Source organism: Triturus cristatus, chromosome 3_2, assembly GCF_964204655.1.
Source record: "Triturus cristatus chromosome 3_2, aTriCri1.1, whole genome shotgun sequence".
In the NCBI taxonomy this organism is placed as follows: Eukaryota; Metazoa; Chordata; class Amphibia; order Caudata; family Salamandridae; genus Triturus; species Triturus cristatus.
In genome coordinates this window covers 35,989,262-36,014,994 of record NC_140584.1, presented here as the reverse complement: position 1 = coordinate 36,014,994, position 25,733 = coordinate 35,989,262, and the positions used below count along the sequence as shown (strand labels likewise).

Sequence of the window (25,733 nt, the reverse complement as noted above, 5' to 3'; positions counted from 1 at the left end):
CCACCTATTTTTATTTATTTTTATTTATTTTAAAGGTTTTAAATACCGCTGGCTAGACCCAGAGGTATCAGAGCGCTTTACATGAGTATCAAACCATAGTTGCAGGTTACATCGTTATAAAGGTTACACAGTTATTAGATCATGGCAACATAGTTACATGTAAGGTCGAAACAAACAATAAGGACATATACATAAGGGAAAAAGCAGGCAAGGGGAGAGATTCAGTGAAGGGGGGGTTGGAGCAGGGGAAGTAGACAGAATGAATGAGGGAAAGAGGAGGGGAGGGTGAGAGACACAGTATGGAAAGAGGAGGGGGGTGATGGGGACACAAACCGTTAGACGAGTCAAAGCTGAGTCCAAAGTCCAGTAAGATGTGATCCCAGGGGAAGTGGTATCATTTCCCCATCTCTGTTGCGAGACGTTCCCTTTACACAGTGGACTCTCTCAGAGGGGTCTCTGAGACTCCAAGGCCTACATACTGGATCCTTCCCCAAAAAGGGGAGAGGGAGTGCTTTGGCAAGGGGTGTCATACCATACCTCAACTGTGAGTGGCTCCCTTGGCGCTGTGGACTCTCTCAGCGGGTTGGCTGAGACTCCAGAGTATAAATATTGGATCCTTCCCCAAGAAGGGGAGAAGGAGTGCTTAGTGAAAGGGCACAAAGGACCGGGGGCTAGGCGGTGTAGCAGGCAAGGGGAGAGATTTAGGGAGAGGGGAGAGGAGCAAAGGAAGTAGACAAAGAAAGTAAGAGTACTAAATGGGAACAAACAGCAACAGTTTGAGGAACAGACTGTTTTCTCTCTGTGGCTATGAGTTTGCCCCATCTCCATGGTAAAAGCCTAGCACATGCCATTCCAGAAGCTTTGCCATCCAGGACATGAAGCACACAGTTTGTAATTCAAATTATTTTTCACAAATTCACAGAAGTTTATAGTACACTGCACATCAGCAATCCAGATGTTTTCATATTAAGTTCTTGTGTGCAGAGGATGGTTTTCAGAACTAACAGTGTTTAACCCAGTCATCATCCAGGGGAGATGGTTCAGAATCATGAGGCTGAGGGAGAAGATCATGAACCCGGTGAAGGCCAACTCGTGGGCCGCAGGGTACTCTGTAGAGGACACGCATGTTAGAGGGAGCAGGCATAGATTCTCCAGGATGTTCAGGATGAAGTAAATGTGGCACAAGACGTGGTAAGTGCAGGTGGAACATGGCATGGCACGATAATGATTCCATGACCTAATGGTCTAATTCCATGACCTAAGATCTAATGACCTATAACAAGCAAGAGCAAGCGATAAGAGCAAGCATGCAAAAATATTGGCACTTGATCAAGAAGGACACACATTGTAGGCAAAGTAACTCCATGTTGACCAGGCATCATCTTTAGACGAGCCAGAGCCATGAAACAGGACCTAGTGACTAGTAATCCTGGAGGTAAAAAAGTAATCAAACAGACATGGCTCTCGAGTAAAAAGGGCTTCCAGGAGTGTGGGAGGTGTGAAGCCTGTCAACATGGCAAAAATACAACACGATACGCCTCACCTTTAACAGTATGTGTCAAACACATTAAGGGGCAGTATAATTGCAAAACTTAATATTCTATTTATATGCTCAAGTGCCCATGCCACCTAGCTTCTATAGGTAGTAATGTCTTAGCAGTACATAAAAGAATTCTGCAGCACCACAGAGCCATCAGAAATTATGATAGGACATATCCGGTAGCCCGACACTTCAAATAACTCAAAAGTGGCAAAGTAGCGGAATTGACATACTGTGTATTGGGTGCAGTACTGGCAAATATATGAGGTGGTGATAGGGAAAGAAACCTCAGACAATTGGAGTCAAGATACGAGATTCTGACAAGTGTTGAAGACAGATAGTGACATAGCAAAAAATGCTGAGTCCTTTCCACAGATCACTTTTAGGAAAGCGAAATCTCTTAAAGACACCCTCTGTAGAACCTTAGAATCACCAATTTTAAAGACATCAGGCATACAAGGATTCTACACCTGCTGGAATTGTAAAGCATGTAAATACAGTAAGAACTGCAAAGAGTGTAGATTGTTCCCCAATTGTAAGCCATATAAAATTGTCAAACATCTGTCATGTGATACTGACCATGTCGTATATGCCCTCATGTGCCCTTGTGAGAAAACATACATTGGTAGCACAATACACAAAGCTAAAAAACGTGTATTAGAACATCTACGTGCTATCAAAAATGGAGACAAGCCGCTGCACCAATCCACCCTCCCAGATCTAGGCAAATTCTTGCTCTCGATCCCGCAGAGAGAACTTATTATAGGGGGAGACTTCAACGCAATCATTGATGCATCTATAGCTAGGCGACCCCCCAGAGATTCAAGCAGCACCAACCCCAAGCTAAAAGATTTTGTCAATGTTATTGGACTAACAGATGTTTGGAGGGCTAAACACCCACATGAGTGCCAATACACTTTCCACTCTGGGGCGCATAACACTTTGTCCAGAATAGACTACATATTTACGTTGGCAGCAGGGATGGAGAGAGTGCTCGAGATAACACACCTGCCCCGGGGTATATCAGACCAATCACCATTATTGCTTACCTATGCCTCAGTCATTACAGGTAGACGCAGACTTTTCCCACTATGCCCATACTATTTGAAGGTCAAAGGAATTAATAAGAAACTAATCATAACCACAAAAAGATATTTTTTGTAGAAAATGAACATTCGGTGCCGGCACCAACGACCCTGTGGGAAGCATACAAAACGGTCCTGTGGGGCCAGGCTATCTCATTGGTGACACATCACAAACAACAAAAGCGCCACCAAGTTCAAACACTAAAGCAGCAGTTACACAGGGCAGAAGCTAGTCACGCCTCAGATATAAACGAGGATACCACTCATAGGCTTCAATTAGCACAACAAGAATACAAAACTTTTGTATGGGAAGAAACAAAATCTAGACTTACGGCCACGCAGCACACTGTCTACGACCAAGGGGATAAGGCCGGAAAACTCTTGGCCTGGCTAGACAAAAAGAAGAGAGCTAGTAGATGGATAGCGGAGCTAGAAATACGGCCAGGTATCACGACCTGAGACCCCCAGGGCATAGTTGACCAATTAGCGACTCACTATGAGCATGTATATACACCTGTAGCCACTGCTACGATGGACGAAAACATGGACTTCCTAAAAGATATAAAAATGCCAAGGCTCGAACAAGAAGCAACACAATCCTTTGAGGCAGATCTTACACAGGATGAACTAACACAAGCAATACTAGACTTACATTCAGGTAAAGCCTTGGGACCCAACGGAATTCCTGTTGAGTTCTATAAACAGGCAACTGGTATTCTTGTGCCTCACCTACTTAACATGTACCATGACAGCCTAGAACGGGGCAAACTTCCTGAAGATCAGAACCTGATGACAATAGTAGCAATACACAAGCCGGGCAAACCACCAAACAGCAGCATGTTGTACAGGCCGATCTCCCTTATTAATGCAGAAGCAAAGATATTAGCAAAAACACTGGTGACACGGCTACTGCCGTACCTAGAAAGGGTGACCCATCCGGATCAATCAGGATTCATGCCACAACGCAATACGGCACTGAACCTGCGATCCACTATAGAAGAAGATGCAATTATCCTATCTCTCGATGCCCGAATGGCATTCGACATGGTGGAATGGCCCTTTTTGTTCACTGTTCTGCACCACTTGGGCTTTGGACCCAAATTCATACGATGGGTGAAATTGTTATACACAAAACCAATGGCACAGGTGGTAGCAAATGGATGAATCTCGGCTACTTTCCCACTGGGTAAAGGGACTAGGCAGGGCTGCCCACTGTCGCCGCTATTATTCGCAATCGCATTAGAACCACTAGCGGCTTGGATACAGCAAGACCTGGTAATCCGCGGACTCAAATGGACAATGGGATGGGAGGATCGCATCTCGCTTTATGCCGATTAAGTGCTCTTATATTTGGCGCCCCCCCAAGCGCTCTGTTAACTGCCTCATGGATATTTGTGCGGCATATGGACGGGTGTCAGGCAACATTATAAACTGGACAAAATCACATATTTTCATACTATCGGGTGATCCCCCGCGACTACCGCGCAACTGTGACATACAAAAAGCTCGCGAAGGGTTTAAGTATTTGGGTAATTATATAACATATCAAGACACACACTTTATTGCAGAAAACCTCATGAAGCCTCTGGCGTGCTTTCGTCGAGATGTCCTCCACTGGCGATCCCTACCACTCACATTGCTAGGCAGAGCGGCCCTCTTTAAAATTATGGTGCTCCCCAGATTCCTATATATCTTACAAAATACGCCATTCCCGGTTCCCCCGACGTACTTCGTTGCAATTAATAGTGAAGTGAATAAGCTGTTATGGGATGGTAAGGCAACCCGTATAGCCATGCAGAAGCTGGTCAGAAGCTGGTATGATGGAGGAATAGCGCTCCCTAATATCAAAACATATTACTGGGCATCACAACTGACAGTAGTAAATCAATGGCTCTATGCCGCACAGGAGGACCCGGCTTACCGCTTAGACAGACATCTTCTGGGAGTGGACGGAATGATGGGAGAACTGTATAATACAAAAAGAACGACAACCCTGACAGGCCCGACAGCGCAAACAATTAGGAAACAATTAGGATATGGCATGAGGTGCAAAGGGAACTAGGATGGGAAGGGGTCATGACGCTGGCCACACCATTATGGGACACAAAAAAATTAGGCAAGCTACGCAACACTAAAGGTTTCAGGCAATGGAACCTAATAGGCATTGGCAGAAAGATGAGATTATCCCCTGTACGCAACTACAGCAGACTTATGGCCTAGCAGACTCGGAGGTACATACAAATTAGACATGCACTCACGACAATGATTCCAACTACCGGAGTCGTCACCCCTGGAGGATAGACTGCTCACTGACAATTAGACAAAAAAAGCTATCTCACTAACTTACAAGAAAATCATAAACAACCAACCGGACATGACAACAACCCTGAAAGCTAGATGGGAGACCGACCTGGGTGCACTGGATGAGACAGAGTGGCAGGAGGCAAGGGCATCCCCCAGGGAGGTGGCGATCCCCTCCAAATTCAAACTAATACAACTAAAGATTCTACACCGCACGTATTATACTAGAACACTGTTGTATAAATTACACAAGGCAGATATGCCACTTTGCCTCAGGCAATGTGGACAACACGGCACATTCTGGCACACAATCTGGCAATGCGCAGAAATCACTATGTACTGGAAGGCAGTCATGCACACAATTTCCCAGGCAATAGAAATGAGATTGAGCCAGAGCCTAAAAGATGTTTACTCAACATCTGGGAACCGACGGACCTCAACCATGCAGCGCAAGTTTGGGTAGCGCTGGGTATGGCGTTAGCGAAGAGAAATATAGTACAATTGTGGGGAGCCATACAGAACCTCACAGTGGGTAGGTGGTGTCGAGATATGGATGAATTAATGATAAATGAAAAATCAGTATACACACATAGGAGGTGCCCCAAAAAATGGACACCGGTGTGGGGAAAGTGGAATAAGTATAGAGGAAGTATTTGTGATCCCCGCATGAAGAATTACCATCAGAAGATACCGACTAGACATTGTATCCATGACAGATGCTGATATATTGTATGTATATGTGGACAATGATGAGGGTGCAAAAAAAAAAAAACGATTTGTCTATGGGCTAATTTAGAATTTTCACGGACAAGACATGATCATAATGTGATGTATGCAACAAAGAAAAGGTATGTTATTGCAGCAATGTTTGTAACTGGAGATGTTAATAAAAATATAAATATTTTTTTTAATGGAGACAAGCAGTACCCTGTGGCAAGGCTCTTTCGGATACACCACAACCAGAATGGCAATTTACTGACCTTCTGTGTTTTAGATACGACAGGTATCAATGAAAGAGGAGGGAACCGTGTACAAGATCTTAGACGCCTTGAATCAAGGTTAATATTTCAATATCAAACATTGTCACCAGGTGGGCACAACTGCGATGAAGAATTGTCAGTCCACTTAGGTTAACTATCCTTCACTCAAAGACAATGTATTCTCTGATAAGTGGCTTTGGGTTCCAGATGAAATGACTATGAATTTGATGTAGATGCTCTCTGTTATGTTTGTATTTTACAGATTTCCATGTAAATTGCAGTGTTAAAGAAGAAGGCTTTGCAACTAAAATATCTGTCCAGATTTCTAGAAATTAGCCTCTCTGTCCTGATATGCAATGCCCACTGGGGCTATACTCACAAACACATTTTTAAATAAATAGCCCACTTGGGCATGTGAAATCTCACCCTTCCATTTTCAAGAAAGGATTAGCTTGTTAGCGCGTAACCCATTTTGCCCACCAGGGCAAGACTGCCAATTGACAGATGATTGAATGGGTTACACACATTTTATGTGACTATTTAGAAAGCATTGGTTTGAGTGCTTTCAGGCTTCCTTTCCTGTCTCCTTTTAATTTTGTAGTAGATGTTCAATTAAACATATTTAAACGTACTGTGGTTTAGTATGGGAATGTTGCAATCGATTTGTGAGCACTTCTTTGAACAGGGTCCACGGCACCACTGTGTGCGAGGGAAATGGACAGTAAAGTTAAGTTCAAATCCGCCAGTGCCTGGGCAGTGTTAACATTCCCTTTCACTGCAATAAGTAAGATGCTTTTTTACACTTGTATAAAATGATGGAATCCGTGTAAATCTGTGGTAGTTTGAGAGTATTATATATTATGAATACTTTATCTGGTGAGGTAACTCGTAATGTAATGGGAGAGTCTTTCCACTATGTCTATACCGTTGGAGTCACATGGTTTGTTTGTTTATTTAAACAATTTTGAAACTGACGCAGTTACTCGTGAACAAGAGGTTTGTACCCCGAAACAAGTAGAGTGTTGTCAAGCCTTTTGGATTAAAATACTGCTTTTGCAACAATTGCTGTCCACGGCATGCTGTTTTGTACATAAGTAATTCAGCGTCGGTTTATGTTTAGGGACTCGCCATCCCGCTGTGGAATGCCGTCATTGGAGGCTGGGGTAAGGCGACTGCTTTGCTTTGCATCGCTTTGCTGTGGAAATATATATACATTATACATATATATATATTTTGCTTTATACTTAGCTGTAAAATACTTACCTTTTCCTGGCAAAGGCATTCTTTAAAAAGGCATTGTAAAGACTTTCGGTATAAAGGCACATTCAAAATTATCCCGGGCCTCAATGTACAAATCACAGATCTCCACAAAGAGTTGTTGTAGATATTTTATTTTCAATCTTCGTATGTGTCCAATATATCCAACAAGAAATGTAGCCAATACGTGTTTCGTCTATGGTAGGTATACAACTGACTCCAGCAGGGCTACAAGATAAATCATAATCAACCTTAGTTCCTTTCATTGTTGTCCCAACCCAAAATGAAATATCACTACAGTGAAAATAGCCATCAGTGAAGTTTGTTGAAAGTAATACTTGGGTATTGTCATAAATACCCAATGTTACGGTGTTGCAGTGCCATAGTTCCACCTTGGAACTGCCATATAACCAAAGTAAACAACTATTAGCAAGAATTTATTATTCTATGATAAACAAAAAGGATAAAAGATAGATTAAGGAAGAGTTCACATTGACTATTTTTTTAAAAATCTTACTATGCCTCTCACCACAACATTATGATCAGACCTTTAATCCATCCATTGGCAGGCTATTCCTGTTCAATGAATCTAATCCTACTCACCTAATGATTCTATTGCAAACAACCTGTAGTATCACGTACACAATATTAACTAGTGCCTTCCAATATCATAAATGGGCAAACGTAATACTGTTAATGGTCCAATGTTCGACCAAATTCAGTGTTAGACCTGTAAGAGTTGACTTCTTACCGTAATTTCCACTGTGGCCACCAACCCATATCACAGGCAATTTCTTCAATCAAAATCTTTTTATGTGTGTGGTCTGTAAAGAAATATATATTTCCGTCATAGGGTCAAAATACTGTCCAAATACTGAGATATCTCAGAACCCACACTATGTCAGTCAAAATGTACCATATTAAATTCACCTAATCATTATTGGTCTAATAAATAATGCATGCGTCACATAGCTGCCAATACTATCAATGATAACATTTAAAGCACAGCCAAAATGTTCTCCAATCCGCAACTATGTTCACTCCATGAACAGAGTAAGATTGATACCGTGATTCTTAATCATATGAAAGATGAAAACGCACCACTAGTATGTATATATCAAAACTGCATTGTGCATTGATTTTGTAGACCTAGTTAAGCTTCGTCACAATGTATGTTCCTTTCCACCGTTACTATTATAAATGGCTAGTGGACAGAATGACCATCAATTATATGCAATGCTACATTACCAAATCCATATTACATTTACTCATATGTATATCTTGAGGTGTAATAACTGCATCTATTATTTTGGATGATATATTGATGACTAGCTAATGATTTGGACTGTTAGCCAAGTAAAACTCAATGAGTTTTTTGATTTTATGAACGACAACATACTCAACATGTCCTTTACAATGGAACACAGACAAGAAAAGATTGTGTTCCTAGATATTGAGCTCTACATTAGTGGTGAAAAAATTAACAGCGGGATGTAGAAAATGGTGATGGGGAAATAATTAGAGTGAGGCGAAGTTGCAACGAGGATACAGAATTTGCACTTAACAATAGATACAGAGCAGAGATTCCTGGAATGCAGTTATGATGAAGATGTGATTTCAAAAGCTAACGTGAGGTCCCAGTGACTAAAATGAAGTGATACTCTTAAGGACACTAGAAATAGAACCAGCACCAAAAAGACACTGTTGAGACTAGGTATAGGTAATCAGCTGAGTTCACATAAGGTATTTAATATACTTAGATGGCACAGGTGCTTACTGACCTCGGATAGGGCACTGCAACCCTTTGTTACAGAATATCCGAGGGTTACATAACGTAAGGGCAGGACATTACACAATATGGTTAGCCCCAGTAAGACTTTGATAACAACATTCTCGAAAATGTTGTATTCGGACACATATTGACTGTACGACTAAATATGTTGTTTATGTTTTTATTTGTAAATGTGGCCAGAGATATGTGGGAAGAACCCTCAGACTGTTGAAGGATTGCATTTCGGAACATTTTAGAGCATTAAAACAACTAGATGAAAGATATCCTATTGTAACACATGCAAAAGATTTTGAGGCCCAAGATGTACATCTGAGCTTTAGATACCACAGAATTGAATCTGGGCAGAACGATGTAAGGGGTGAGAACGGGAAACTGAGGCTCAGACAGTGTGAAGCCTGTTGGATAATAAAATTGCATGCAGTAGAAAATGGTCTGAATATAGACCATGAAATTCAATCTTGTTTGGGCACATGAAGTGCATGAAAGGGTTGGTAACACATTGCCTTTAAAATGAATCTGAAAATACATCTATATATACTTTTTTACGCTTTCTTCTTCTCCTTCTTCTCTCTCTATGAGTGCAGTCGCTGCCTCATGAAAAGGTTATTCATCTAAACTATATACCAGAATTATGTGAGTGTGTTTATCACTTCATCTTCATGCCACAGTGGTGTAATGGTATGCACATAAACATACTTATGTACATGTACTATCAGACCTTATATAAGACAGGAGCACAACTTTGGATTGTGTGGTACGGCTATAACTTATTATGGTATGGTTATGAACATACCCATGCAGATGTGCTTCTGTACCTTCCCCAAATAATAAGGGTATTATAACAAGTGAGTCCGCGATATGGTCACACCCAATCATGGACTTAGTCATTATATTTTGGTTACAATGAGCCAGTATGATAAATATTGAGGGTCTTACTAGCAGTTCTATGACATACCGAATAGCGACTTGCATACTGGGGTGAGCTATGATAATGTTATCGGGTGAATAATGTTATGTTACTATAATGGACTGTATTTGAAATGACTGGAATATGTTCCAAAAGTATGTGATAGCACCATACCTGATTACTGGATGAGATATTCTCACAATACGTACAAATACAAATATAATTTTTCATGTTATTGAATGATAGAGCTACGGTTCTGCAATATACTATTTTGGAGAAGACTGGCCGAAATAACTTGGGTATGATGATTGGTTGTCAATGATAAGTACACTCGGTTCTATTTGACCGCATATTGTATTGGGTTTCCTATGGACTTCCTCAGTTTCTTCTTTTAGCTGCTTACTTTCTCTGCTGCTGCTTAATACGGGCAAGCATTGGGATGGACAACTAGGCTCTAATACTGAACAAACAGTGCCGGGAAACCATATGAAATTGCCTCTCATTTAGGAAATCGACATAAAGATGGTCTTTTCTTTATGTCTATGATCCAACACTAGAGTATATATAGACAATACAAGGTGGCGCAGATGTTGTACGCTGCTATTTTGAATGGATTTCTCTCCGTTAAGTGGCATGAAATTATGGGTAAGAAGTACAATGACTATAATTAGACTAGAATGTAGTGATTGTTACATGATGTGCATATCTGAGTTCTGGATATTGGTCAGGGATGTGTGATAGGGTTATTTTGATTGTCATGCCGTTTTAACTAGTTAACGATGAAGCTATATATGTGAATGGACGCGATATGAATACCTCAGATAGTGGTAGTACTCTGTATATTTAACATATATAACATGGGGAATGATGTCATAATTTTCGCGAAGATATTTTTACACCATATTATTTTTACGATAAAGCTCATGTTACTTTTGGTATCATCAAATTTTACATTTCGAGTGCCCAATTATTGACGCCACCCATGGATTTTATTACAGCGTGGTCATACATACAAGTATAGGTATGTGTAAACGTAATATGGATGTGTTAATATAGCATTGCATATGATGGTCCTTTTGTCCACTACCCACTTATTCCTGGTGGAAGGGTACATACATTCTGACTGAGATTAACTATATCTATATAATCGATGCACAATTCAGTTTTTATATATATTTAGCAGCAGTGCATTTTATTCTCTCATATGATTGATAATCGTGGCATCATTTTTACTGTGTTCATGGAGAGCACATAGTTGCAAGTTGGGGAACAATTTGGTTGCGCTTTGAATGTTATCATTGATAGTATTGGCAGATATATGACAGTATGTGATATGTATTATTTATTAGACCAATAATGATGGGGTGAATTTGATATAGTAAATTTTGGATGGCATAGTGAGGGTTCTGACATATCTTAGCATTTGTACTGTTTTTTGACGCTATGATGAAATTTTTTTTTTTTTACAGACTATAAACATAAAAGATTTTGATTGAAGAAATTGCCTGTGATATAATTTGGCGTCCACAGTGGAAAATACGGTAAGAATTTGGCTCTAATGGGTCTAACACTGAATTTGAAATTTGGTTAAACATTGGACCATTAACAGTATTACATTTGTCCATTTAGGATAATGGAAGGCACTAGTTAATATGTGGTATGAAAGTGGCGTAATGAAACTCGAGGGGCCTCCCCTGCAAAATACATGGAGGGCCCCTCTTCCAGCTCACTCAGAAGCTCTAAGACCAGCATACATTGTTGAGGGGGCCCCCTGGAGCTCGGGCCCCGCTGCACTGCGGGGTCTGCAGGAGCCTTTGTTACTCCCCTGTGTGTATGCAACACTACAGGTCATTTGCAATAGAATCATTAGGTGAGTATGTTTGGATTTGTTGAATAGGAAAAGCCTGCCAATGGATGGCTTTAAGGTCTGATCACAATATTGTGGTGAGAGGCATGGCATGATTTTAAACAACAGGGAATGTGAGCTTCTCCTTCGTCCATCCTTTTATGCTCTTATTTTATTATAGATCAATCAGTTTTGCTGATAGTGGTTCATTTTGGTTATGAGAAAGTTTCGAGGTGGAACTATGGCACTGAAACATGGTTACATTGGGTATTTATGACAATACTCAAGTACTACTTTCCAGCTTGGGGTCTATACACACTCTTCACTAATGGCTATTATCACTGCGGTGATAACTAATTTTGGGTTGGGACATCAATGAAAGGAACTGAGGTTGACTATGATTTATCTTGTAGCCCTGATGAAGTCAGTGGTATACCTACCATAGACGAAACACGTGTTGGCTACATTTTATTTCAAATGTATTGGACACATACGAGGATTGACAATAAAATTAAGAACATATCTATATCAACTCTTTGTGGAGATCTGTGATTTGAACAGTGAGGCTCAGGATAATTTTGAATGTGAGTGGGGGCAGTTTTGTTTCCTACTTGGAAGCGTGGCGTGGCAGCTTTGCATCCCTTGAGCACCATTTGGACTTTGTGTTTCCGAATATCTGATACAATAGTGTGCAGACATTGCCCTACCACATCATTGTTGTAAATTGTAAAGGCACATTCGTTGTTCCGGAGTCGTTGTAAAGGTATTTGTTGTAAATGCCTTTATGGTTTCCGTCATACAACATAAACATTTGCACAATTACAATTCTCAATTCCACGTATACTTGCCAAACAGCGTAAGTATGGTGGAGGTAAGAATAGTAAATATATGCTTTCCTTACAATGTAGTGCCCGGTCACAGTAGTGGATTTGATGATATTATAGGTTAATATTAATGAACTTTGTATAGTGTCATACAAACCCCTGACCTTACAGTGCCAATGTATTGTGGTCAATGTAGTGGTTTGCAAATGTAGTGCTTTCTTATGTAGTGGCAAATGTTGCTGGACTTGCTACTATGTAATTATGTGACAAACTGTGAACTCCATGTAGTGGGGTGCCGTGTATTGGATGAAATATGCCTGAATCAGAGTAAGCAGAAGAGGCTTAGTAATACCGTCAAAGGCTGGAAGGCCTCAGCAGGGAGCTACCTAGTTTATAACAAGTACTGAGACTTGAATTTGCTGCGCACAATTCACTAAGTGTTAACACCACAATGTAAACATACACTATTCAAACTTTTTATGATTTATTCCTGTTTTCAAAACAATTTTTAACTCCAAAGATCATCTTAAATGTACATAACATTTTTTCAATGACATTTGTACATAGAGTCACTTTGTATACATTATATACATGTGCTTAGGACTCAATATCACTTTTACAAAATCATGTAAGGCAGTGGCGTAGCTAGACCTTTGGCCGCTCGTGGTGGCCCCTGCGTTTGATGCTCCACGACTGGCACAGGTAAGAGCGGGGGTGCCGGCGATCCCTCGCGGCGGCCGCAGGTAGGAGCGGAGAAGGGGTGCTGGTGAGCCCTGCATTTGCTGCAACTACCGCATTTAAGAGCGGAGGGGTAGGCCGCTGCCCTCAAAACTTGCGCCACTCGGGCGGTCCTCACCTCCCCTTGCTATGCCACTGCATGAAGGCGCTGAAGATGAGCAAATGCGAAGGCTGCAAAGGATCCTATATACTGACAACAAATAAGGACCAGGAAGCCCATGTCCAAGTCAGCTGCAACACTGCATTCTACACTCAGGGGCATATTTGCACGCCCTGTGCGCCACCGGAAGGGGAAGGCCTAAGCTTTTGGCACATTCCCAGGTTTACAGCTTGGAATGTATCAAATGCCATGGGTGTTACCTGGCAACACCCACCGTAAAGCCCGTGGCACGCCTCCTCATCACAGTGAGAGGCAACGCAGTGACTTGTGCTGGGTTGCCTCATCCCATATCTACAAGCCCATGGAAACCCATGCAGGGTGGCTTTATATGTCCTTGTAGATATGGTTAAGCCCTGTGGGCTGCTGGAACGTTGTCCCATTCCAATGGCGCACAGAGCTTGTTAATGAGCCCCACAGTTTATACAGTGAGAGAGAGAGAAAGAAAGAAAGAAATAACATGCGTGTAGTCTGGCCCACGCTGTTTGGCTACAACCCCACCGCCTCTAGTACTAAAAGCACTCGCGGTTTGGTTAATTCTGATATATGTGGAAACTCCCGTTTCCGCACATATCCGAATTCGTATTGGGGTAAATACTATACCTTACACACGTTTCTCCTAGTAAATTTTAGCAGGTCAAACCTGCATAAACGTAACAGGTGGAAATGTGAGGTAAATACCAACCCATGCAGAATTTAATGTGGTAAGCACCAAATTTAATGTCTTATTCCCCGTTTCCTTGATAAAATACGGAACAGCAGGTATTTACCACACTAAATACCTCACACTACCCCCATCCTGCCCATTTACAGACCGGTTTCAAGTCTCTGAATCGGTTCTTCCTTTTATTTTTTTTTGTGCAGAGTTTTATATAGCGCGAACTTGACCCGAATCCAACCAGGTATCAGAGCGCTTTACATAGCAGCAGTTACGTTACATGAGGACACACATTCATTTTTTTTTTTTTGTTACGCACGGGGTGATTAAGTGATTTGCCAAATGACAGGATGTTTTGCGTCGTTACCGAGGCTCGAACCCAGTTCCCCCAGATCCGAGGTAGAGCGCCCTAACCGTTAGGCCAACTCCCTTCAGAGAATATAGGAAGCTGCGACTATGGCAAACGGCAGGGCATATATGTGCGCCTTTTCTGCCCTCTGCCTCCAGCATTCTGCCCTTTCCTGCACCCCCCCCCCCCCCTTACTCTGCATTCCACACGTGCCTGCAGCACGGCGCACCATAAGCCCTCCCGCCCAAATCTGAGTCATGGCATGATGGAGTCATTTATCATCAGTTCTGCCACCTGGCCCGCCCCCTGCCTGCACCACAGTCAAAGCGCAGTCTCTACTGCAAGCCTCAGCGGAGGTAAGGGCCGGGAGACGGGGGAGGCAGACGTACACGGGGTACTGCTTCTGCCCTGCTGATCCCTATCACTCTGCCCCAGCTGCCGGACAGCCAGTGCAGGGTTGCAGCGCTCCTGTACACTGGGGCCTGGGAACATGAGCCCAATTTGTTTTGCGCCACCTAGTGATAATATGTGGGCACTGCAAGAGGTCCATTCTCTGCCCTCTGATTTCAGTCTAGAAACTCTGGATTCAGTGAATGCGGACGGGATGATGGAGTTTAAACTTCTTTAGTTTTACGAAAGCGGAGCAGTTATGGAATATGGAGGACTCCAGACAGCACCACTGCTATTCCCTGGTCGAAAAGCTCAGCCTTCTCTTAATGCCACGTCTAAATAAATGCTCAGCACTCTATGAACTGATTACCGCGCACTGACCCTGTCTGAATAGAATATTCAGCATTCTCCTCCATGGACTAAATACGCCGCACTCTTCCTGCAACGACTGAATTGTCCGCACTCTCCCAGCGTGGACTAAATTCTCCTTCAGCACTGTCCCTGCAGGGCCTGAGCCCTCGGCACTCTCCACATGCACCTCTCTCTCTGTCTGACCTGTATTCCTGCAGGGCCTGGGCGCTCCGGAGTTTCCCTTCACGGACTGAATACTCTGCACTTCTCCTGTCTGGACTGAATACTCCGCACTCTCCCAAAAGCGGCTGAACATTTGAGAAACCTCTCTGCGGAGAATGATGACTCAGCACTTTCCACGTCTCGACAGACTACTCAGCATTTTAGTTACCTGGACCGAACATTGAGCACTCAACCGACATGGGATGAAAACTTAGCACTACCCCTGAGTAACCAACGCTCTGTCATATCGGAACACGCAACACCCCACCCGCCTGCTGAGTCGGCACTCACTCCATGCCTGCTCGGACTGAATATGTGCTTCTCTATCCCCCGGGCTCCAAATATTCCCACCCGGTCTTGAAGGTTTGAATATAGCTTGTTGCGAGCCTAGAACGAACGCTAAGTAATTGATGTCCCTCGAATGAATATCCAGGGCTCCTTGGAGTGAGCACCCATGTCCCCTTTCTCTGCTTAAACTACATATCCGCACCACTATTTGTCGGAATTAGGCATTCATGCGCTTATTATAAGAGCCCTGTGTCGCCTTGGCAACACATAAAGTTGTACATGGGTAACGCAAGACTCTCATAAAGATTTGTGAAGCCACGCAAAGCCACCCTGTGTGGCTCTGAGTGACCTCATGCATCATGAGTAAGGCAACGGAGCGCAAATCGCTGCGTCACCCTACTCTGCTCCCAGGATGAGTTCCATGGGCGTTGCATTGGGGTTTCCCATGCAACACCCATCGAATTTGACGCCGCCCCAGATTTACAAAGTGATGGAATGAGTAAAAAAATGAGGAGCAATAAAGATATTTCTCCTTGTTACGCCTCACCTCGGGAGGCGTACCGATTTGGCGCTTCCCCAGGTTTACATCACTTTGTAAATCTGGAGCAGTGTCAAATTCAATGGGTGTTGCATGGGAAAACCCTCCGCAATGCTGATGGAACGCCTCCCTGGTGCAGAGAAAGGCGATGCAGCGATTTGCGCTGTGTCACCTCACTCATAATTTATGAGGCCACTCAAAGGCAAGCAGGGTGGCTTTGTGTGGCTTCCTAAATCTTTCTGAGAGCCCTGCGTTTACAAATGTACCTCTTTACATGGTGCAAAAGTGATGCAGGGCTCTCATCAAAAAGCCCCACAGTGTGCTTGGATTCAATGCCCGGTAAACTAGCAGCCTGAAGTGGACACCAAGCACTTTACACGCTTGATCCATCACTAATCCCTCTGGCAGCCAGGACGAAAACTCAGGACTTCCAGCTGCAGGGAATGAACATCAAGAATGCTCTATGCGTTAACTGAATGCTCATCACCTCAACCCAGATGCCAAGAGAGAAATCACAAAAGAACAGATGATGGACAGAATGCTGAACAAATCAAACATTCACCCCAGTCACATATCTCGGTTAAATCCATTTTTTTTCGCATGCCAAGCCATTCCAGTTTAGACGCAGCCCTATGCACATAAGTCTTGACCCTCCTCCCCATGGGAACAGCACTCTCTCAGGACGGACTGCATACTGCACGATGCCGCTGCTACACCGATTTGTTTGTCTTCGCTATACCTCGGCTGGGTAAGAGTGAGACCCCCGCACCCACCTCCCGTTGAAAACTGATTACCGTTCCTCCTAAGAACGAATATTCACCCAACGTTCAGTCAGTACTGAACGTTTTCTGTGCGCTTCCTGCCTGGACAGAATCCTTAACGCTCCTTCGACCTGCCCTGAGGTGACGGGGCTGCGCCTGCCTTTGACAAATACTAGAATGCGCAGCATTTTTAACTCTTGGCAGGCGCGCAACACCCATTGGACTCGCAGGGCTTCAGCCCCCCTCCCCCCCCCCCCCCTCGTGTGTGGCAGCCCAGGCTGAGACACCTTCCCGGGCAAAAAAGCAGCCGCATCCGAGCACTTCACAGGTCTTTAAAAGACCATTTGCATGTTAATGAGGCCTCGCTGTTGTTTCACCCCTCTAAGAGCCCCTGCAGCTCCACTCTGCCTATTGCTTAAAGTTCAGACCCCCCCGAAATTTTTGCTCAGCCCCCCCCCGAAATTTGGCTCTAGTTGCGCCTCTGACTCTTGGTTATTACACAGGTGAACAAAAGGGTTTTCCTGGAGTGCCACGTATTGGATTCAGATTTCACACTTGCGCAAAATGGTGCAAAACGAACGTGCGCTTTACTCCTCGCTTACATAATTATATTGAGGCAAACCTGTGTTTCCTCAGACACGTTTGTTTCACCGTGGCAAAAAGAGAGCGATTCCATTCTACAACGACCCCCCTACCTGTGTCACCAATGAGGAACGGAGCAAACACTTACTTACATGCTTGTAGCAAATCTTTCGCTCTTTCTGCTGTCATGCCAGAGGCACAAACAGTGGTAGATCGACGCTTACGTCATTTGCAGCGGTGCAAAACTTTGTGTCATGCTCCCCCCCGCCCTTGCTTCTCTACTGAAGCCGGTAGGTCTATGTAAAACATCTGTACAGAGAAGGAGCGGTCGTTGCCATGCACCAATCAGGATCAATTGCTCATTTTGTGAGGTGGCATCAGGTAAGAAAGAACGGGCAGGGGCTTTTGCTGTTGATTCAGGGACAATAGACCTGCAAAGTGCAAAATGATGCGTTCGGGGCATCCCGGGGGTGTTTTAGAACTACAACTGTTTCCGATCCCCTTTTAACCTCTCCTTCAAGTTATGCAATAATGTTGACTAATTTTATTCATTTTACTTAGATACGTTACGTATGTCTTGTATTAAAAGTCGTATTGTGTAGGTAAATTATACCTTTTGAATTGTTTGTATAGCTTTTATCATTATTTGTCGAAATAAACCTTTCTTAAACTTAAATAAAAGAAGTACCCCTGGAGCGCCAGAGAGCCCGCCTGTGCCAGAGACGAGGCGAGATAATTCAGTGGGGAAGGTGGAAGTTCCCACCTAAGAAAGAATGAGACAACTGGAAAAAGACTCCATCAAACACTTTGGGACCGGCGGAGTGAGATGTCACAAAAAACAGGAAGTGCCAACAAAGAGCGAGGCTCCCTCTGCCAAAGAGTGCCGTGCCGGGAGAGTGAGAGGCAACTGAAGTGCCAATAAGGAGCGAGGCTCCCTCTACCACAGAGTGTGCAGGAGAGTGAGGTGCAACTGAAGTGCCAATAAGGAGCGAGGTTCCCTCTACCAAAGAGTGCCGTGCCGGGAGAGTGAGATGAAACTGAAGTGCCAACAAAGACCGAGGCTCCCTCTACCACAGAGTGTGCAGGAGAGTGAGGTGTAACCGAAGAGCCAACAGACAGCGAGGTTCTACCAAAGGCGGCGGTGCCGCCGCGGCCACTCTTACCTGCTTGGTGAAGAGGATGGCCGTGTCCCAGTACTCCGGGTGCCGGTCACTCAGCTTGTTCCACTTCTTCTGCCACCCGCAGAAGCTCCTGAGGGTCAGGGCCGCGTTGCTTGTCACCTTGGGCCCCTTCTCCTCCTCGGTGAGGACCATGAACTTCACCACCACGATGCTGATGGGGTTCTGGATGCTGGGGTGGCGGTAGAGGCGGGCGGCCGTGGCCATCAGAGTCAGCAGGTAGTGCCGGAGGTCCTCGCCATGGAACTTGGCCATGGATTCGTCGGCCACCACCAGGGTCTCTACGTACCTGGGGATGGAGGCGAAGCGCCTGGCCCGCTTCCCCCCCTTTGGCTTGGTGTCATTGGGCAGCAGCGGTCCCTTGCCTGGGTGGGCGCCCTTATACCTCTCTAGGGCATCCAGAATGGAAGGATTAAGGCCGGAGCCCACCCCACACCTACTGGTGGAGTCCGCAGCATGGAAGAACGATTTCCTGCGCTGCAACAGGTGCACCCCCTGGTGATGGGGCAAAATGCGCCCGCTTGTGTCATTCTTCAATGGGCGGATGACGTATTCAGAACCTCTGTACCCAAAGGCGCCACGAAGCCCCCCACAGAGGCTCAGTGCCGCGAAGGACTCCCGATCCGAGTTGACTTCGCCTGAGTAGAAACAGTGCCTGAGACTGACTCCCTGGGGGCTGGGTGGCTTGACGTTGGTTCCCAGATACTGCATAGCAAAGGCTGGGGCGATGAATTGGGCATCGGGGTTCAGATTCAGGTAGAAATCCTCTTGGAAGGCGGAAATTTGGAACATGACACCCCTGTCATCGGGTGGGTCGTCCAGGGCACTCTTGAAGTAGTGTCTGCCGTTGATGTCGGGGTACAGCCTCTGCGGGGTGACCAGCTCGCTCTCCATGGAGGAGCAGGACAGGGGTGCTGGCAGGAGCCAAAGATCCAGGAGGAGAAGAGTGGGAATGAGGACTGAGGGCATCGTGGTACAGTGAGGTGGGAGTGAGTGCCTAGAGGGAGCCCACAAGCCTAAACATCAACCCTGCACATCCAAACTGCACTGCATGCTGGAAACAGAACACATGCAAAAACAAGCAGTGAGAAACGATGTAAAGTCAGCGACGACGAGCTCTTCCAGTAATCCAGCTGTGCGAGGGGCGTCTCTGCCAGGAGCAGGTGGCCCGTCTGCGCTCCAAGCTCAGGGACGCTGTGAACATCCCGGGAAGCCGGTGTGCGGTGCTGCGCTGCGGCTCAGCCACTCCACTGACAGCACCCGAGGGCCGCCTTTATATAAATGAGCACGCAGTGCAAACACCGGGCAGCATGCGGGGGCGGAGCCATGGCGTATCCGACCTGTCAGCCACTTCTGGCTGTAGGAGCAACATTAGCGCATGCATGCATGGGGCGCGCGCGGAAACCCTCTGCCACACACACGGGCAGACATGCACACACAAAGCGCACAAGCCCGAGTCTTAAAGGGGCGGCATGCTCCCACAGTGGGAGTGTGCCGGGTATGGATGACATTCTATTTCACCCATAATTGTAGATGAAATTTAAAACCACTCCGCTGCTCATTAGCTATGAACGTTGTTGCTTTCGTGTCTCTGTGTTTGTGTATGTGCCCGCTGCGTCTGTGTGCGTGTGTGTAACTAAGATATCTCTGCAGGAGTCGTGTTCTCGCGTGTGTGTTTATGTGTGGAGTGCTTACGTATGGGAATTTGTTTGTGGCTGTTTTGTGGTATTCTAAACCTCAAAAACTACGAACGCTCTCATACGTTCGTTACAGTCTTTAATCTAGGATGCGTAGTGCAGCGGGGCACAAAATAGCGCACATCAGCATCTCCATCAAGATCCCGCTAAAGCGTTGCAACACCATAATACTGTGCTTTATTCTTGCTAGCAGTCTCAGCAAAGTGGCCAAGTACTGAATGGGCAAGCAATCCGAACTCCATTCTCCCGAACATCTCTAATGCAAACTATTGCAAACTATTGGAGAGCGCTACCAACGTGTGCAGAGATTACTAGGACATCAAGCCTCAGTGCTCTCAAGCAGGCGCCTTCCACTTGGGCAATTAATTCTGAAATAGCTATGGTCTATAAAAAGCTATTAGGAGTAATCATTTAACAATACCAGAAGCTCTGGTTACAGTTATTTACGGATTGCGTTCAAATGTCATTCAGTGGCTTTTTGGTGCTCTCGAGGGGTGTGAGTTGTAGTGCATATGTTTACTGATTATGTTATGCGCGCACTTTACAACATCTGCGCACCTGTTTGAGTGACTAAAGACAAAACACTCGCGGGTCTGTTGGTTTTCCAGTACAGAGTTTTGTATGTTCTAGGTTCTGAGGAAGCTCATCAGACTAGAGTTATACAGTGACCTTGAAAACTGCAACATACTTGGCCCCGAGGTATGTTATTTGAACGTGCATCTATAATATAGTATATAATATAATATTTATAGTTTCGTAAGCGATGGGGTATGCTAGAGTTTAACAAGATTTGAATGAATGAAGCATTTCTAGAGCGCAAAACATAAGCACTTCAAACTTTGCTGTGATTTTTCTTTGACCATGGCAATTAAAAAGAATGTGGCCGCCATCTTGTTGTGCCAGGGACTGGAATGTTACGATGCTGTCTCCAGTGCTAGCAATGCATGAGCTGGAGCCAAAACAAGGCCAGACTAATTCACTCGATGAAGTAGTGTGCAATTCTAATTGGGCGTGTGCCTTGATAATTGTGCCAGTATATATATGTGTTTTCACTGGTCATTATGTGAGAATATGTTTGTATTGTACATTTGTGAGCTTAGGTGGCTGCATCGCTACTTGTGTGAGAGTATGTGTCTGTGTAAATCTGTAATGGTTTAATTTCTGATCAAATTTTGGACAATGGAAATTCTATGAGTCCACTGGTGCATGTGTGTACTGATAAACATGTACATGCATCAGTGGATAGGAAATTCCATATGCATACTTAGGTGAATCAGAAGTTGTCAGTGTATGTGTGGGTGGGTGTGTATCCATAATTGTGTGAATGTTGATCTTATGATGGGCACTGGTAGTTCTGTTTGTGTGTGTAGTGTCTGTCTATTGATAGGTAAAGTGATTGGTGTGTGGGATAATTCCATGAGTATGCATGTGAATATTAGTAATTGAGTTTATGTGTAAGTATTGCTCTTGATAAGAGTATTTATCTGTATTTGCATGTATATGTATCTTGTGTGAGTATTCATAGATTTATTCACAATTGTGAGGCTATTGGTATGCATTGGTGATTAAGTGAGGGTATGTGCACACATTTATTCTTGCTTAAGTGTGTGTATGCACCGATACTTATGTGTCCATGCATACATCATTTTGTGTGTGTTTTAATTATTGTATGGTATATGTCTTTGCACAGGCAATAACATGATAATTCTGTAAGGACATTTACATTGGTAATTGTGTAAATGTGTATATATGAGACTAGGTACATGTGTTGGTGTTTGTGTGAGTGTGGGCATGTGTGTGTTTGTGTGTGAGAGAGAAAGAGAAATTCTGTGCATTTTTTGTGGCTAGAATTCTGTGAATATATGCATTGACAATTTTGTGAGGATGTGTATTTTTAATTGACGAAAATCGTGTGGATGTATTGGTAAGTATGTGAGTTTAAGTATGTTTTTTGCTATATATGTGGGGGTGTAGCTGCATCATTAATTGTGTGATTACTAAATGTGTATTGATAACTGGATAAGTGTGTGTGGGTGCATAGATTTCTAGAGCTTTTGACACAGTACACCATGACACATTACATCTTGGACTTAAAGAAGTTGGTATAGATGGCATCGCCCTCAACTGGATTTCCACTGCACTTCCTTCTTAAATCTTTACTGAGTAAAAACAGGAGCTCCATAAGGATCTATCTTCTCTCCTCTACTTGTTAACCAGACGCATGAAACCACTAATACATCTTATCAACAATTTCACACTCATCTGTTACAGCTTTGCAGACACAGATAATTCTCAAACTGGAAAACCCTTAGGACCTAGGAACATCAAACCTTAACATCTGACTAATAGCCGTACAGCAATGGATGAGGTGAAACTAAGGGCGGGCGACAAATTCTGTTCCGCTTGCGGAACTTGCGAAATTTCGACATTTTCGTGTTCCGCGCGGAACACGAAAATGTCGAAACTTCTGCGATCCGCGACGGAACGGAAATATGCAGGGCAGGATTCATTCTGGAACGATGCTCCTGTCACTAAACCTCAACAGGAAGCACTTACAGATATCAATAAAGCAGGTGCCCGAGTTGAAGCTCAAATTCTGGAACGCATTAATCTGCCAAAAAATTCGTGAGCATGGTGGTGGCTAAGCAGATGTCAGTTCTCCTCATTTCCACTCTGAAATGTTAGCTGTAATCCTTGCCGGTGGTCTTTGCACCCTTGATTTACTCTAGCATAATCCTTGTGTACTTCCTGTGGCAAGGCGGTTCCTTCTCCTTGTCTGCCTCAGAGACCCTGCTCTGATCCTTTATAAACAAGAGGCATGTGAACTGGCCTAGGAGCCCTGCCCGTTTGGCCCCACACACACTACTGGTGTGCAACGTCTTCCCGCCCTTTCCCCACTATGATGGACAGCTCACTCAAGGGACCCCGGCACCCATCGGCGTGGTGGCAAAGTTACAGGCACACATGGTCACTGGAGACAACTCTTCTGGCCTTTTACGCAGCTGTAGTGTAGGAAACGGACTATGCATTTACCCAACGAGGTAGCACTTACTGATTAGCCAGCAGAAAGTACTCCAGTTGAGTAGAGGTATTGCACAAAATGGTGGCATCTTCTTGGATAAACATGCAGGGAAGGATTCATTCTGGCACGATGCTCCTGTCACAAAAATTAAACCTCAACAGGAAGCACTTACAGATATAAATAAAGTAGGTGCCCGAGTTGAAGCGCAAATTCAGTAACACATTATTCAGCCAAAATCTCCGCGAGCACGCGAAATTTCGCGTGTTCGCGGAGATTTGTTGGCGTTTCGCAAAATTTTGCGAAAGCCAATTTCGCAAATTCCGCCCACCCCTAGGTGGAACTAGGGGTGGGCGGAATTTGCGTAGTCGCGCTACGCAAAACTCAGCGAAACGGTAAAAAATCTCCACGAGCACGCAAAGTTCAGCAAACACACGGAATTACTTGTTCTGCCTGTTCGCGATGCTTTTTTCCTGTTTGTGAACGCTGTTTGCATGCTCCAGGGGAAATATCTCACGCACACGCATTTTGAAAGCGCGAACAAGCAAAAAATTCCGCGAAGCCGCGGAATTTTTGGCTATTCCGCGTTCTCCACGGAACGCGAAATTACCCAAATTCCGCGAGCGGAACGAAATTTACCGCCCAGGCCTATGGAAACACCCGAAGCTGAATGCTTAAAAACTGAAATATTGAAGTATGGTGACTGGATAAACTCTGACCCAATAGAAGGAGCAGCAACAGCAGGGGACTTGAAGTCCCAGGACACATCAGACCAGGTAGAGGAGGCCCATTGGCACACAAGCTGTGTCCCATCAAGCGCATAAAGCAGGGCCATCGCCCCTAGCTCTTTCTTTTTATACTTTTTTTGTTATTGTCTGGCTGTCCTTGGTCCTTTTCTTAATCACGATTCTTACCAACTATCTTGGGCTCCCTGCAAGCAATGGCCCCTGCCAGTTGTACATTATTGCTCAGCCCATGTGTAGTTTAAGCACATTATTGGTGAATGCCCGACGAGACAGTTCCTCTGATACTGCCACATGCTAACTGATACAACTAATGCTACGTCAGGCTCCTTGATGGACCATTGCACGCTTTTTGTAGGCCCTCTTTGGAATCACTTGTACCATTGGAAACTTTAGTAACTCTTGCGAGAAGAAGGGATTTAAGACTACCAATCAATAATGGTCAAGAGAAAAGAAGAAGAGGGCTCTCTTGTGCCTTGCAAGACCAAACAATTATTCTTACCCACCCTGCTGAGAATTGTACCTTAAAAGAGATTGACACCATGATAGATGAGGTACAATCTTTAATCAGCATAGGCAAAACCCAGAAGACAGCCCCTAAGATTACTCATGTTTTAACAATCCTGACAAAATCACACCAGTACCAACACACACAAAGCGTGTGACTTCTCCACTTTCTAATCCTATTCTTGATCCTGTATCAACTCCCCCAATTCGAGCTCCTCTAGCTGGTGTGGACTCAGCACCTCCCAGCTCTCCCCTACTTACCTGTAGCAATATATTTGCAGCTCCTTCAAGACCTAGAGGCTGACCAAGCCATAGATCATTCGCCACCCCAGAACCTAACAGCAATCTCCCTCTTCTTTTTTTGGATTATTTTTTGGCCAAGAAACTATTTGGCATCATGGGCACACATAAACGAGGAGATAGCTACTCTTAAATCTCTAATTATGGGACTATTATCTACAGTCCAGGATAAATCTCCTAGGGCCTCTACGGCTGAGGGAGGCTGTCACGCCACTAGTGAGGACAAGAACTACACCTCTCACCTATCCATTTCTGGTACTCATTCATCACAGCCCAAATCAATCTCCGATGCAGTCCTAATGTCTCTACTACATGCCGGTTCCATTAGATCGCCTGCATTTCAGAAAGAGCAGGAGGGTTCATGGGCTTTAAAATCGTATGGGTGCCTTCGCAAAGCACAATTTCGAACTCACCAGCCTCTTCCCTCGCCTTATTTGGGCGTGTTACCGACTAGGGAATACATTGCAAAGTCCCCCCATTCTGCTAGCGGCAAGAGGGTGGGGGGTTGGCGGGCGCGGTCTGCCCCACTCTCACCTGCTGCCATTGGGGGGCAGCAAGGACAGGAATCGCCAGTACCCCCCCTCCTGGCTCTTACATGAAGCCGCGGGCGGTAAACTCACAGGCTGCCTCCAGTGGCAAAAGATCTTGCTACACCACTGCAATCTGCCCATCCATCTAATCATCTCTCTGCAACCCAAAAGCCTGGCTCTGAGATTGTTATGA

The 25,733-nt window shown here is 44.5% G+C and overlaps 1 protein-coding gene across 1 annotated transcript in view; it reads right to left on the bottom strand.

Annotated features, from left to right (window-relative positions):
- The window catches only part of ADAMTS15 (ADAM metallopeptidase with thrombospondin type 1 motif 15), a 232,752-nt gene extending 212,726 nt beyond the window's left edge, over positions 1–20,026 (bottom strand). Inside the window, exon 1 of the mRNA XM_085647224.1 lies at positions 18,730–20,026. Coding sequence (XP_085503350.1) covers positions 18,730–19,713 — 984 coding nt within the window. The 5' untranslated portion in view covers positions 19,714–20,026. The remainder of the gene's footprint in view (positions 1–18,729) is intronic.
- Positions 20,027–25,733: the final 5,707 nt, after the last annotated feature.